The 17,066-nt window shown below is 36.6% G+C and overlaps 1 protein-coding gene across 1 annotated transcript in view; it reads left to right on the forward strand.

Annotated features, from left to right (window-relative positions):
• The window catches only part of LOC141498839 (cytochrome P450 2K1-like), a 66,140-nt gene that overhangs the window by 32,446 nt on the left and 16,628 nt on the right, over window positions 1–17,066 (forward strand). Inside the window, exon 6 of the mRNA XM_074201915.1 lies at window positions 4,067–4,227. Coding sequence (XP_074058016.1) covers window positions 4,067–4,227 — 161 coding nt within the window. The remainder of the gene's footprint in view (window positions 1–4,066; window positions 4,228–17,066) is intronic.

Here is a 17,066-nt window from a genome sequence, read left to right on the forward strand (position 1 = left end):
GTTGGTAGTGGGACCATCCTAGAGTCCTCTGCTGTCATAGTCTTTTGGACAGTGAGGAACTATAATAAATCACTAGTAAAAGGCAAGTAGAGTAATAGAGTTCTAGGTCTGGAATTTGGAAGTCCTGAGTCCAAATTTGACCTCAGAATCTTAGTAGCTATGTGACTTTGGACAGTCATTAATCTCAGTTTCCTCCGTTGAAAAATGGGGATAACAATAGCACCTACCTGCCAGGATTGTTGTGAGGATCAAATGAGATAATATTTATAATAGGCACATAGTGTGATCTCTAAATGCTAGTTGTTATTATTATTGACAATTTCTTATCTTTATAAAGCACTTGATACTGTTCAAAAATAGAAGAGGGGTGGCTAGGTGGCGCAGTGGATAGAGCACCGGCGCTGGAGTCAGGAGTACCTGGGTTCAAAGCCAGTCTCAGACATTTAATTATTACCTAGCTATGTGGCCTTGGGCAAGCCACTTAACCCCATTTGCCTTGCAAAAACCTAAAAAAAAAAAAATAGAAGAAGAACCATTCATAGGAGAGTGCCATTAGTTGGTATACACTGGATTTTCCACCTTTAGAGTCAAGTCCTAATTTCTCCACTCTAGCTATGATTCTGTCATTATACACATTTTGTAGATAAGGACACTAAGGCTCAGTTTATTGATGTATCCAAGGTAACATGAGTAGGTAGCAGAGATGGGATGTAGGTCCTTTGTCTCAAAAATTTAATGTTTTCCCCACTATACCTGTTGTCTCTCGAATAACAAAAATCATAATTTAAGGAATGCCAGGATGACAATAAAAATCTAATATATGTTCTATGTTTCCAAGAATCAGGACTTCAGAGTCCTGCTGGTTATAGCCAGTTGAACTAAGAGCTTGGGAACTGAGGCAATGCTAGGGAGAATCCTCCTGTCTAATAAAAATTGGTATACAGGAAGATTATTTGGCTCTAGAAGTGTAGCTTAAGTCACAGGATCATAGATCCAAAATTAGAAGAAACCTAAGAGAACAACTATTCCAATGTTCTTTATGGGAATGAGGAGATGGAAGCCAAAAGTAGTTGAATGAGTAGTCCAAGGTCAAAAAGATAGAAAGTGCCAGAAGTGAGATTTGAACCCAGGTATTCTTTCTCCTGTACCAAGAGGAGCTAAAAGAAAAAGTACTAAAACTTCTTTGGGTAGAAGGTCCTACTTGCAAAATGGTATCCCAAATAGGGAACAAAATTTTCTGTTTTGTTTTGCATTTCAGTTGATCATTTCTGTAGATTCAGTGGGTTTACACTACTCTACCTGAATTTTCAGGGAAGATGTGACTTTGAACAGTCACATTCTCTTTTCTGGTTTGCTTTTGTTAGCAGGAGTGCAATGAGATAGTATGCAATGACTAGGGGTCTAATGGACCTTCCCAAAGTAAAACCTGGGTGGCAGAGTCTAACTACCCAGAGGTTCCCAAAGTCTCTTAAGGTGATATCCCATAGCCATTGATCACTGGAACTAGAAGAAGCCCTGGAGATCATCAAGTCATAAAATCACAGATTGGAGTTAGAAGAGAGGTCAGCTAGTTCAAGATCATTTCTAAGTTAATATCTTTGGGCATCACCCTATCAGGATGGAAACCTAAACCCATGACCTCAGAAACACCATGTTTAAGTCAGGGGTGCCAAGCCTGAGTTATGCATGTCCACTAGTGTATGAGAACTTTGCCAAAGTGGTACAGAAAATATTTGATAAATAATTATTCTATCCTACTGAAATATTCCAAAAGTTATTGTGGATAAATAGATAAACACAAACAGATTTATGATACTAATGTTATTTGTCAAATAAAGAATTCTTTATGAAGATTAATTATTTTATTTTATATGAGTACATGCATAATAAACTCTGTAATTTATTTCCCTTTATATTTAATAGGGAATGTAGGAAGGTTTTCCTGAAAGGGGAATCAATTGAAAAAAACTGCAGAACCTGGGCTCTAAGTGGATTTAGTATTTTGATTGCTCATCATTATACTGCAATATTTGGAAAACTCCCTAATTATCTTTTGTGCAATGTTGTTTTTGCTATGGAAAATGATTCTAGGCTAAGACCTGTCTAACCTCAGTGAACTAAAAGGGTAAAATCTTAATACCCAGAGTCTCCTTAGAGTCATTAGAACTTGATGGGATCCTAGGGGCCTTTTAGTTATTGAATCCCAGATTTGAACCTGGAAGAAAGGTCATCAGTTCAAGATAACACCCAAGACATTTCTGACATATTCATCAGATGATACAGCAATGAATTTGGAGTTAGAAGGATAGATCTAGAGGTATTATACTTGCAGCCCTGGGTTACAAGGGACCTGCAAAACTCCCTAGTGCTTCCCAAACCACATTAAATATAATTGGGAAATATTTAACAAATTAAGTAGAAATATAATCCAACATAAAATGATAATTGTATTTTCTAAGTCAATATATAGCCTTTCAGGGATCTATTTGTATTTGAGTTTGATGCAGTTGTGGGATTCAGCTGGTTTGCACTGATTTGACAGAACTGAGCCCTAATTTTACATTGAATTTGGTGAACTGGTTGTTAAAATGGCACTTATAACAGGGTTCTATGTTGGGTGCCTGGGTAGCTGCACAATGTGGAAATCACACATTTACATTCCTTACTTTTTTTTAATGTTTATCTGAGCAACAGCATTTCTTAAGTGCCCATAGTAATGTTCATTTTGTCCATAGGGGAAAAAATTGACAGAATTATGCTTGTAATAATATTTATTTATTTCTTAAAGCTTGTTATACCTTTGATGAAATACTACATTTTAATTCCCTTGTTTTTTTTTACTTCAGCAAACAAACATATAATCAAAAGAGAAAAAGTGCCAAAACAACCAGAAGGTGACAAGCTGTTATTTGTTTCCACTTTGTGTTATGCCCAAAATTTCCTTGAGATATTATGAATAAACTGGTATTCCTTTAACAGTGAAACCAATAGGAAGCTGGGAGACAATGAACCAATAGAAATACAAATTTCAAGAGTTAGTTTATCACTCATTTCAGAAACCATGAAAGTAGAAGAAAAAAAAAGAGTTAGAATAGGTAGAATGAGTTTTGTTTCTGCATATGCTCCAATACTGGCTACTGTGGTCATATGACTGCTTTCATTGTACAAGGATACATCTACTTACTGTGAGTAATATAACATAATCTAGTTTTGTGTACCTTTTTTATTGTTCTTATTTGAGTATTAAATGCATGAAATATTGTATTTTTTGTTATATCTTTTTGCATACTTAAAATGGTCATTAGGGCAGAGAACTGGTATTTCATTCCACCCTAGTTTGTCATCATTGGGTCCAATTCTCTTATTTTACCAAAGAAGAAACTAAAAGAAAGAAAGTGACTTACCTAAGATTGAGTGGCAAGATCAAAACTCAAATCCCAGGCCTTCTGACTCTTAATTTAGAGGGATTTAGGGGATATAATTATACTATTCTATCGGAATATTCTAAAAGTCATTGTAGTCATGAAAACACATGTGGATAAACTGATAAACCAATACCCTACCATTCACAATATTACAATAAAGTAGAGCAAATTGAGGGAATTCTCTGTCATACCCTTCCCTCTATTGTTTATATTGATATTGAACCCTCACAGCCTGATCTCTGCTTCCAAAACTTGACTCTTTGCTCAATCCTGGTAATGATTTAGCACAACTATAGTTCCACTGGAAAAATAAATTCATTGAGATCTCTCTTTTTCATGTCTATGAAGACAGGTTGTGTCACATATGCCACTGGGGATTAAGAGGGGGGTGGAGGCAGTAGTGGTGAAATGGTTCAATGAAAATTCGTCCCTAGTTTTGGAGAAACCATTAAAAATCCATGACCTAGAGTGAGGTGCAACTAGTTCATCAGTTCTGTCCACACGTACTGGAGGATATGTGAGAATGGGAATTGCTTTGTTATATAGGTTGCCACTAATGTCTCCTCCATTTCTCAAATTATATAACTTCATTCTTCCAATTATGGCATCCTTGTTCTTCTCTTTAATGCTTTTGTATATAGGTAAACCCTTTGACACATCGATCATCTTGAAGCATGCTACTTCAAATATCATCTGCTCCATCCTTTTTGGCAACAGATATGAATATGATGATTGTGAATTTCAGTATTTGTTGAAACTCTTGGAAGAAAATGTCAAACTATCTGGCTCTGCCATGATTGAGGTAATTTTCTGTTGTCTTTTCTTTTTTGGTGCTCAGTTTTCTAACAGTCTAGAAGAGACATGTATGGTGGGAAGAGTGCTGGATTTGGAATCTGAAGAGACTTGAGGTTAAATCCTCCTCTTGACCATAGGACCAAAAAGAAAAAACAATTAACCTCTCTGTTTGCTGTTCTGTTAATTGAGTATAGTACCTACAATGGCAACTAGATGGAGGATTGGATAGAGTGCCTGGCCTGGAATCAGGACTCTTTATAAGTTCAAATCTGGCCTCAAATACTTATTACTTGTATTACCCTGGGCAAGTTATTTAACCCTGTTTGCCTCAGTGTCTTCATCCATAAAATGAGCTAGAGAAGGAAATGGCAAACCACTCCAATATCTTTTCCAAGAAAACCTCAAAAGGGGGTCACAAAGACATGGATATGACTGAGAAAAACACTAAATAACCAAAAAACCAACCTGTGTGTCTGCCTATTTCACAGGATTGTTGTTAGGCAGTGTATGTGTCAGAAGTTCCAAATCTCTCCAAATCACTTCCATTTTATATTATCATATAATATTCATTATATATATATATATCATCATCATCTCCTAGAAGCAATCTCCTTTCATCTTCCACATGAGGAATTGTACATGTCTTTAAAGACTGGGCTCAACAGTCAGTCCCTTATTATATGTATAAGATACTTTGTTCAACTTGAAATACCATATACCTTTTAGCTGTTATTCAAATGAGATACTGAATATTAAAGCACTTTGCAAACTTTAAATTATTACATAAATGTCAGTTATTGTTGTCATTGTTATTTATCCTTTGTTTTCAAAGAGGACCAATGACATCATGGGGTGATGTCTTGATTTGTGTATGAGGCAGAGTTGCACAAAGATCAAAGCTTCACTCTCTCTTGCTGAGTCATGGAAGTTGGCAAGATAAAAGTCAAGATGACCAGTGACAACCCAGGATGCAGTGGATGATGACTTTGGCATCTTCCATAGCTGATCAAGCTCTAAGCACTCCACAATATCTGCTTCAATCATATTCATGACTGTTGAAGCAAATCGTTTTCATTTGCCTGTTCCATTGGTGAAAATCTTCACATGCTTGGAGTACACACCCCTTTAACATGCAGATGGATTTGGGACTTATCAGCTACCCACAATCTGATTTAGCCCATCTGCCAAGACAGTTTACCAGGGTGCTATTATCACTATCACAGTTTCTTGGAGTCACAGGTGAGACATCAAAGGTGGATGAGCAGCCTTGAAAAGGGTTTTTACACCAACTACTATTCTTCCTTAAGCACCCTTTACACTCCATTATTGACATTAGTTTTTTCCCTTCTTTTTGAGGCAATTAAGGTTAAGTGACTTGCTAGTCATGGTCTGAAACCAGATTTGAATTCATGTCCTCCTGACTTCAGGACTGGTGTTCCAATCCACTGTTCCAGCTAGAGGTCCCAGTTGGTTTTTTAAAAAGAGCAAGATGGAAATCTGAGAGATCATTCTAGATCTCCTTATTTTACAGATGAAGAATATGAAACTAAGAAAGGGAAAGTGACTTTCATTCCACAGAGAATTAATCTGGTTAAGACTAGAATCAATATCTTCTCATTCTTAGTTCACTTCTCTTTCTACTATAAAGACTAACATGAAAAAGAAAAGAATATGTTAGACTTAGAACCAGTAGACCTAACTTTAAATCCCCAGTCTGACACTTTGTAAACTGTGTGTTCTGGATCACATTTAATCTCTTTTGCTTGCAATGGTCTCATCAATAAAATGTTCATAATTATATTTTTACCATCTACCTTAAAATATTGTTTTGGGGAAAGTCTTTATAAACTTTGTTGTTATATAAATATGAGTTATTATTATGATTACTATATTATGCTCAACTTGTAAAATATTAATTTTCACAAGATATAATTATGAGAAAAGTCAGCTATGTGGTACAGTAGATAGAGTGACAGTTCTGGAGTTTGGAAGACTCACCTTCATGAGTCTGATTCCAGCATCAAGTACTTACTAGCTGTGTGACTCTGGGCAAGTCACTTTAGCTTGTTTGTCTCAGTTTCCTCATTTATAAAATGAGCTAGAGAAGGAAAAGATAAACCAATATCTGCCCTGAAAACCCAGTAAAGTAGGTTTTTCTGAAATCTGCTCATTCATCATTTCTTATAACACAATAGTATTCCATTGTCTTCATATACCACAATCAATTTGTTCAACATTAGATGGGCATCCTTGCAATTTCCATTTCTTTGACAACCACAAAAAGAGTTGCTATAAGTATTTTTGTACAAGTAGGTCCTTTTTCCTTTTTATGATCTCTTTGGAGAACTAGAAGTGGAACTGCTGGATCAAAGGGTATGTACAGTTTGATTGGCCTTTGGTCAGCTCACAACTCTATCAATTGGAGTGAGGATTATTCAGTTAAAATGGACATTAAATCACTTTTTTAGCCTAATTTCTCATTACTTTCCAGAGTGTTTATATTAGTTCACAGCTTCATCAACAGCATTTTAGTCTGATCTTTCTGATTTTACAAATGAGAATACTGAGACTCAGAGAGGTTATGTTATTGCAATTATACAAGTTATAGGTAGCAAAGCGGTGATTTGAACCCAAGTGTTTTGCCTCTAAATTCCATGATCTTTCCACTGTATCACACTTCTATTCCCACAGGTAAAAAAAGTTTGTCAAATTGAATTGATGTGGTATGGTGGCACACACCTGTAACCCCAGCAACCAGGGAAGCCAAAACTGGTGGATCAGTTGAGTTTAGGAGTTGTGCTACAGTGGCAATGTTCATGTGTATATGTACCAAGTCTGGCAACAATATGGTGAACCTCTGAGAATAAAGCAGTTAGCAGGTAGCAAGCCAACATAAGTAAGAAATGGAGCAGGTCAGGGTAGCTCGGTGGTGTAGTAGATAAAGCACTGGCCCTGGAGTCAGGAGTACCTGGGTTCAAATCCAGTCTCAGACACTTAATAATTACCTAGCTGTGTGGCCTTGGGCAAGCCACTTAACCCCGTTTGCCTTGCAAAAACCTAAAAAAAAAAAAAAAAAAGAAATGGAGCAGGTCAAAGTTCCCATAGAGTTTATGAATAGTTTTAGTACTTGCAGCCTGGATAGGATGGGGAGGCCCAGTGTTAAAAAGAAGAGAGGTGAGAAGAGAAATACATTGAAATAGGAGAGTATAATTTATTTAATGGCTTCAAGTTTGCAAAGAGCTTTGTGATCACTTCTCATGTAATTCTCACAACACCCCTTTATTTTGTTCAGTCATTTCAGTCATGTCCAAGTCGTTGTGATCCTATTTTCTTGGCAAAGATACTGGAAGAGTTTGTGCCATTTCCTTCTCCAGCTCATTTAATAGATGAAGAAACTGAGGCAAACAGGGTCAAGTGACTTGCCCAGGGTCACAAAGATAGTAGGTATCTGAGACCAGATTTGAACTCTGGAAGATGAATCTTTCTTGTCATCCTATCCACTGTACCACCTAGCTACCTATCACAACACCCCTAATAGATAGCTTATTATTATCTATATTTTATAGATGAGGAAACTAAGATATACTGTTAGTTAAGAGAATAAGCAGATATTAGTCAAAGAAGAATCTAGGTTATGAAGGGACTGAATGCAGTATATACTTACAATATAACTGTGATATTCCTATCTGTATGGTTCTAGAGGACAGCTAGGTGGCCCCCCAACCCATTTTAAAACATTTAATATTGTGATCAGCATTTTATGCCAATTTTTATTCTATAGGAATGTTCCTTAATTGAAAAAAAATCTGAAATTGTTGCTAGGAGCAACTGGGCAAAGCAGGTTGTTTAAAAAAAGTTAAGGTCAGTTTCAGTATGCAAATTAAGTTAAAATTAACTTAATTAAATTTTTAAGAAGTGAGAAATTGCCTGAGATGTGAAAGAAGGCTATATTTAATTCATCTCCTAGAGAAAAATCTTGCACTTTTACAGAAATGTTAGGGGATTAGGTGACTAGAACTAAGATGTCTGAGACCTGTCACAAAGGGACAGGATGTAGTCATTTTTTTTATTTTCCTATAAATGTATAATATCTTTTTTTTTGTTCCTTCTATCCCCAAAACACAACCCTAAAAACAAATCTCATAAACATGTATGATTATTCAGTAGTATCTGACTCTTCATGACCCCATTTGGGATTTTCTTGACAAAGGTGTTGGAGTGGTTTGCCATTTCCTTCTCCAGCTCATTTTACAGATGGGGAAACTGAAGCAAACAGGGTGAAGTGACTTGCCTCCAGGGTCACTCAGTGTCTGCCTGACCACTGGCATGTTGCTCTATCTACTGTGCCACCTAGCTGCCCTGATAAAGGCATATATAATCCAGTAAAACAAACTCCCACATTGGCCAAGCCCCAAAATGTTTTTCTCTCTTTGACTTCAAAACTCCTCACCTCTTTAGCGGGAAGTGAGTGCCATATACAAAAAAAAATCTTAAAGAGAAGATACATTTAAATAAGAGGCAGTAAAAGAACTCTAGGCTGAAAGTTGGGAGTCTTGTGCTATTGGAAGTGCTAGTTCTACTTTTTTTCCTGCCTCTTTCATTTGTATTTTTTCCCAATTGATATTTTATTTTTCCAATTACATGTTATGAAAATTTCAAACATCATCCACATGCATATGCATTTTTATGAGTTACATAATTTCCTTCACCCTCCCTTCCCACCCTCCTCCCCTCATCAGTGAATAGTGGTGAACATTGTTTTTGTGTTTAATATGTTTACAGATAGGTAATTTTCTGTATGAGGAATTAGGGCTATGGGGAAAAGAAAGAAAATCATGAGATAGGAAGAAAATAAGAGAAATTTTAAAATAGTACAATAGTTCTCAATCAGATTCTGTAGAGTTTTTGGTTGGTTTTGTTTTTCTTTTTCTGGATGTATAGCATTATCCATAACAGATCTCCCAGGGTTGTTCTAGCTTTCTAAACTTCTGAGAGCAGCTGGATGTTGTTAATGTGTACAATGATCTCTTGTTCTGCTCCTTTAGCTCAGCATCAATTCCTATAATTTGTTCCATGCTTTTCAAGAGTACGACCATTCATGGCTTCTTTTAGAGCAATAATACTCCATAACATTTATACACCATAACTTGTTCAACCATTCCCAAATTGATGGGCATCCCCTCAATTTCCAATTCTTTGCTACTACAAAAAAGGCTGCCATGAAAAGTTTGGAACATGTAGGACTTTTCCCATTTTTTTATGATTTCTTCTGCATATAGGCCCAATATTGGTATTGCTGGGTCAAAAGGTATAATTGGTTTTATTGCTTTTTGGGCATAGTTCCATATTGCTCCCCAGAATGGTTGGATTAGTTCACAACTCCACCAATAGTGCTTTAATGTCCCAATCCTCCCACAACCTCTCCAACATAGATCATTTTCCTTTTTTTGTTATCTTAACCAATCTGATAGGTGTAATGTGGTACTTCATAGTTATTTTAATTTGCATTTCTTTAATCAGTAATGATTTGGAGCATTTTTCATATGATTATATATAAATTTAATTTTTTGTTTGAAAACTGCCTGTTCATAAATTTTGACTTTATCAATTGGGGAATGACTTGACATCTTATGAATTTGATTCAGTTCTCTATATATTTTAGAAATGAGATCTTTATCAGAACACTTAGCTATGAAATTTGTTTTCCAGCTTTCAGTTTTCCTTCTAATTTTGGTAGCATTAGTTTTATTAGTGCAAAACCTTTTAAATTTAATATAGCCAAAATCATCCATTTTGCAATTTATAATATACTCTAATTCTTGTTTGATCATACATTTCTCCCCTTTTCATAGATCTGACAGATATAGTATTTCTTGATCTGCTAATTGATCTATGGTATCATCCTTTATGGCTAAATCCTGTTCCCAATTTGACCTTATTTTGGTAGTGTGAGATGTGAGAATTTTTGCTACTTCTGCTAGCTGGATTTTCAGTTGGAAGACCTGAGTTTGAATCCCAGCCCTCAATGTAACTGAACAAGTCACTTAAACCTTCTAGACTTCAATTTCTTCATCTGTAAAGTAGAGGGGTTGATCTAGATAATGTCTGCAATCCTACAGAATTCTAATTCTGTGATCTATTTTTAAAGGCTTCATCATTGTTATTTCTTTCTCCTATCAGGGAAAAAGAATGATAATAATTAACTACATTACCTACAATGTACCAGAAAATGTGCTAAATACTTAACAAATATTACCTCATTTTTTATCTTCACAATGATCCTGGGAGGTAGGTGATTATTGCCATTTTATAGAGGAACAAACTGAGACAAACAGGATTGGGTGACTTGCCCAGGGTCACAACTACTAAGGGTCTGAGGGCAGATTTGAATTCAGGTCTTCTAGACTCTAGGCCCAATTCATTATCCATTATGCAACTTAACTTTGTGGACTATTTATTGTCTTATTCTAAATAAACTCATAATTGCTTTGAAGGGGGGGAAATTGTGATCAGAGCTCAATGACATGTCTCCCTAGGGCACCAGTGCTACTTTTTTGCTGATTTAAGCAAATCCTTTATTGATGAGGCCACATACTACAGTGGGTAGAGTGTTGGAGTTAAAATAAGATAGAATTGGATTCTAATTCTGCCTTTGGTGCTTGGCAAATTCTTTGGCCTCTCTACATATCTATTTCCTTATCTGGACTAGAAGAGATTATAGTTAGCTCTCAAATTATAGGCTAATTGTGAAATCAATAAACTCATATATGTAAAATAGTTTGTAAACCTTAAGAGGCTAAATAAATAGGAGCTCTTTTTTTTTTATTATTATTACACATTATTGCCAGGACATTATTGGAGGACAATTTTATGCTAACAGAGTTAGGGTGACTAGAAAGAGAAGTTACCTGAGGGTCTATAGAGAAAACCATTTCATCTGTACCATTTGTGGGTCCTGGTTTGGAACTTAATTCTGGTGGGCTTGAGAATGCTAGATTGTTTTTTTTTACCTAAAGAGAACATCTTATTTTTATTAAAGATATTGAGTTTTACAATTTTCTCCCAATCTTGCTTCCCTCCCCCACCCCCACCCCACAGATAGCACTCCGTCAGTTTTTACTTTGTTTCCATAGTGTACCTTGATCCAAATTGGGTGTGATGAGAGAGAAATCATATCCTTAAAGAGAACAATTAGCCAATACCAAACAGTTTTGATGACTGATGCTTTATAATATAATTTTAGATCGGGTAGTGCTAAGCCACCTTCGTTTGCATTTTTTTTCATTAAGCTCCTGGCAATTCTTGACTTTTTATTTCTCCATATGAATTTACTTACAATTTTTTTCTAACTCATTAAAGTAATGTTTTGGAATTTTGATTGGTAGGGCACTAAACAGATAGTTTAGTTTTGGTAGAATTCTCATTTTTATTATATTAGCTCTCCCTATCCATGAGCAGTTGATATTTGCCTAGTTATTTAAATCTGATTTAATTTGTGTGAGAAGTGTTTTATAATTGTTTTCAAAAAGATTCTGAGTCTGTCTTGGCAAATAGACTCCCAAGTATTTTACACTGTCTGAGGTTACTTTGAATGGAATTTCTCTTTCTAGCTCTTCCTGCTGTTTTTTGCTAGTCATATATAGGAAAGTTGAGGATTTATGGGGGTTTATTTTATAACCTGCAACTTTGCTAAAATTGCTAATTGTTTCCAGTAGTTTTTTAGATGATTTCTTGGGATTCTCTAGATAGACCATCATGTCATCTGCAAAGAGTGAGAGTTTTGTCTCTTCCTTCCCAATTCTAATTCCTTCGATTTCTTTTTCTTCTCTAATTGCTGATGCTAACATTTCTAATACAATATGAATAGTAGTGGTGATAATGGGCACCCTTGTTTGACCCCTGATCTTATTGGGAATGCCTCTAGCCTCTCCCCATTGAATATAATGCTTGTTGATGGTTTCAGATAGATACTGCTAATTATTTTAAGGAACAGTCCATTTATTCCTACACTCTCTAGTGTTTTTAATAGGAATGGATGCTGTATTTTGTCAAAAGCTGTTTCAGCATCTATTGATATGATCATATGATTTCTGATAGGTTTGTTATTGATATAATTGAGTATACTAACAGTTTTCCTAATATTGAACCAACCCTGCATTCCTGGAATAAATCCTACTTGATCATAATGTATTATCCTAGTGATGACTTGTTGTAGTCATTTTGCTAATAGGATTTTTGCATCTATATTCATGAGGGCAATAGGTCTATAATTTTCTTTCTCTGTTTTAACTCTTCCTGGTTTAGGTAACAGTACCATATTGGTTTCATAGAAAGAGTTAGGCAGAGTTCCATCTTTCCCTATTTTTCCAAAGAGTTTATATAGGATTGGAACCAATTGTTCCTTAAATGTTTGGTAGAATTCACTTGTGAATCCATCAGGCCCTGGAGATTTTTTTTAGGGAGTTCAGTAATGGCTTGTTGAATTTCTTTTTCTGAGATAGGGTTGTTTAGGTATTTAATCTCTTCTTCATTTAACCTGGGCAACTTATATTTTTGTAAATATTCATCCATTTCACTTAGATTATCAAATTTATTGGCATAGAGTTGGGCAAAATACTTTCAAATTATTACTTTAATTTCCTCCTCATTGGTGGTGAGTTCACCTTTTTCATTTATAATACTAGCAATTTGGTTTTCTTCTTTCTTTTTTTTAATCAAATTGACCAGAGGTTTATCAATTTTATTGGTTTTTCATAATACCAACTTTTGGTTTTATTTATTAATTCAATGTTTTTTTTTGCTTTTGATTTTATTAAGTTCTCCTTTAATTTTTAAAATTTCTAATTTGGTATTTGATTGGGGATTTTTGATTTGTTCTTTCTCTAATTTTTTTAGTTGCATGTTTAGTTCATTGATTTCCTCTTTCTCCAATTTATTCATATAAGCATTTAGAGCTATAATATATCCCCTGAGAGTTGCTTTGAATGAATCCCATAGGTTTTGGTATGTTGTTTCATTATTATCATTATCTAGGATAAAATGGTTAATTCTTTCTATAATTTATTTTTTGGCCCACTCGTTTTTTAAAATGAGGTTATTCAGTTTCCAATTTGCACTGGGTATATATCTTGTTGGCCCAGTATTGCATATGACTTTTATTGCATTGTGATCTGAGAAAGATGTATTCACTATTTCTGCCTTTCTGCAGTTGATCATTAGGTTTTTATGTCCTAGTACATGGTCAATTTTTGTATAAGTTCCATGTACTGCAGAGAAAAAGGTATATTCCTTTCTATCCCCATTCAGTTTCCTCCATAAGTCTACCATATCTAATTTTTCTAACAATCTATTTACCTCCCTAATTTCTTTCTTGTTTGTTTTATGATTTGATTTATCTAGATCTGATAGTGGGAGGTTGAGGTCTCCTACTAGTAGAGTTTTGCTGAGTATGTCTTCCTGTAATTCTTTCAGCTTCTCCTTTAAGAATTTGGGTGCTGTTCCACTGGGTGCATATACAGTCAATATTGAAATGATTTTATTGTCTATGGTACCTTTTAGGAGGATGAAGTTTCCTTCCTTATCTCTTTTAACGCTATCTATTTTTGCTGCTGCTTTGTCTGAGATAAGGATTGCTACCCCTGCTTTTTTTACTTCAGCTGAAGCAAAATATATTTTGCTCCAACCTTTTACCTTTACTCTATATGTATCTCTCTGCTTCAAATGAGTTTCTTGTAAGCAGCATATTGTAGGATTCTGGTTTTTAATCCACTCTGCTATTTGCTTATGTTTTAAGGGAGAGTTCATCCCATTCACATTCAAGGTTATGATTACTAATTCTTTATTGCCCTCTGTACTATCTTTCCTCTGTATTTTTCCCCCTTTCCCCACCTTTATCCATATTCCCCAGTATTTTGTTTTTGAATACCACCCCCTTCAGTGTGTTTGCCCTCCTATATCACACCCTCCCCTTTCTTTCCCCTTTCCCTTTTTCCCTTTTCCCTTCCCTTCCTTTTGTTATTTCCCCTTATTTTCCCCCATTACCCTTCCCTTTCTCCATCCCCCCTCCCCTTTTCCCCTTTTAATACTTGAAAGGTTAGATGTTTTATAAGTTAACTGAGTATGTGTAGGTTGACTTTAAGCCAAGTCTGATGAGAAGAAGATTCAGGTGTTTCTCCTCTGCTCCCTTCTTCCCCTCTATTACCATAGGTTTTTTGTACCTCTTAGTGTAATGAGATTTGTCCCATTCAATCCCCTCCCTCCTCCCGTCTCTTTCCTGTCCCCCTTTTTAGGGAGGTAGTGTATTTTTTTAGATCATTCTATCTAGGTCATAGAAAATTCTGAGTGTCTGTCCCTTCTAGTTCAGTATATTCTATTGAATAGAGTCAAAATTCCTGAGAGTTATGAGTCTTTTTGCCAAGTGGGGTTAAAGCCAGTTACATCCCATTAGATAGCAGTCTCATGGATAGGTCATGGATGTCCATCATTTCTGGCTAGGTATATTCTCTCTGTTAAAGTTACAATTCTCAAGATTTATGAGAATCTTTTTTCCCCCATGCTGGGATATAGCCAGTTTCAACTTACTGGATAGCATTTTTTTTTCCTTTTACCACCCCCCCCCCTTTTTTTACCTTTTCATGTGTCTCTTGAACCTCCTGTTTGATGTCTAGATTTTCTCTTTAGCTCTAGTCTTTTCATCATAAAGTTTTTGGAATTCTTCCATTTCATTAAATGTCCATTTTTTTCCCTGGAAGAGAAGGCTCAGCTTTGCAGGATAGTGGATTCTTGCCTGCATTCCAAGCTCCCTTGCTCTTCGAAATATCTCATTCCAGACCCTTCAGTCCCTTAATGTTGATGCAACCAGGTCCTGCGTGATCCTTACTGTGGCTCCTTGATATTTAAATTGCTTCTTTCTGGCTGCTTGCAGGATTTTCTCTTTTATCTGATAGTTCTGGAGTTTGGCCACAACATTCCTTGGTGTTTTCATTTTAGGATCTTTTTCTGGTGGGGATCGATGTACTCTTTCAATAACTACTTTGCCCTCTGATTCCATGATGTCAGGGCAGTTTTCCATCACTAGATCCTGTAATATTAAGTCTAGGCTTTTTTTCTCTTCAATGTTTTCAGGAAGTCCTATAATTTTCAGGTTCCCCCTCCTTGATCCATTCTTGAGGTCAGTGGTTTTGTTGATGAGGTATTTTACATTTGCTTCTATTTTTTTCCATTTTTTGATTTTGTTTAACTGACTCTTACTGTCTCATGGAGTCATTAGTTTCTGTAGACTCCATTCTTTTTTGGGGGGAGGAGTTTTCTTCATTAACCTTTTGCAACTCCTTTTCCAATTGGTCAGTTCTATTTTTGAAAGAGCTTTCCATTTGACCAATTGAGGTTTTGAGAGAATTAATTTCTTTTTGCATTTGCTCATTTGAGGATCTGAGAGATTTATTCTCCTTTTGTGTTTGTCCAATTGTACTTTCTAAGGTTTTGTTTTCTTGTTGCAAGGTATTAATTGTCTCTCCCAAATTTTTAAGCTCCTTCCTTATTTCTTCAAGGAAGTCTTTCTGTGCTGGAGACCAGATTGTATTCTCCTCAGAGGTTCCAGGACTCTCTGAGTTGGGGTCTTTCCCTTTCAGGAATTTTTCTATGGATCCACCTTTCCTCTGACCCTTCTTCATTATGCTAAGACTTTGAGTTGGGGGGGGCTGGTTCACCTGGGCTTGGGATCGTTAAAGGCTTTACTGAATGCAGTTTATCCAGCTGGCCAGGAGGGGGTGCTAGTTGCCCTCTCTGGAGTGTCTATGATCTTGGTTGAGAGGCCTTCTCCCTTTGCTTGAAGGGAGGAGTTGGAGGTATTGAATTCTTTTGCCTTCAATCAATGGTGGGCTTTACCCTGGCCTGAGGTCATTCCTCAGCTGGGCTGGTTCTTATGCTCACACACCTGGGCCTGAGGCAGAAGTAGTTTGCATTTGTTTGGGAGGAGGCCTCTGTGCAATGGAGGCATGGACTCAGAGTTTCTCAGACCTGAGGAGCCCAGGGATGGAGTCTGCAGCTCTCCTGCACCAGACCTCTCCCTGCAACCCCTTCCCCAAGCTCCAGGGGGACAGCACCAACACCAGCACCTCTGCTTCCCCGTGGACCCAAGCCCCCTTCATACAGACCTACTGCTGATCCATCAGGTCCAGTTCTAGGGCCCTCAGACTCCTGGTTCCAATTCAGCTGTTAATCTGGCTGGTGCCGGGCTGATCTTCCCTTGGAGCCCAGACTCACCTGCTGGTACTCAGCCAAGGCTGCTGCGGGAAACAAATCCTGAGGTATATTTTCCTCTCCTGTCTTTTCTTTCTGGGTTTTCTGGTTCAGATTTCTTTTAAGAGGTTTGTTTCATGTGATAGATGGGGAAGAGATCAGGAGACTTTAGAACTGTGCCTGTCTTCTCTCCGCCATCTTGGCTGGAAGTCCTAAAAACTAGATTGTTTTTCAAAGGTAAAGAAACCAAAGGCATAGAAATAATAGCAACTGACTCAAGAAATGCCTTGTTATACAGTTGGTGACCAGGCTGACATATGGCACCATCAGAGGAATGGGTATTGATTTAACCAGGAACAATTGTTCCTGCTGAATCAGAATGGCACCTGGCTAATTGAATATATGTCTGAAAAGTACCTAGGACTCTAAAGTCAAATGCTATGTGGTACATACTTCCATGGAAGCTAGGTGGCACCAGAGTATGCCAGAAAGTTAGGAAGACTCCTCCCTGAGTTCAAATCTGACCTCAGAAACATACTAGCTGTGGGACTCTGGGCAAGTCACTTAAAAACGTTAACTCCTCATCTATAAAATGAAATGGAGAAG

Source organism: Macrotis lagotis, chromosome X (assembly GCF_037893015.1).
Source record: "Macrotis lagotis isolate mMagLag1 chromosome X, bilby.v1.9.chrom.fasta, whole genome shotgun sequence".
In the NCBI taxonomy this organism is placed as follows: Eukaryota; Metazoa; Chordata; class Mammalia; order Peramelemorphia; family Peramelidae; genus Macrotis; species Macrotis lagotis.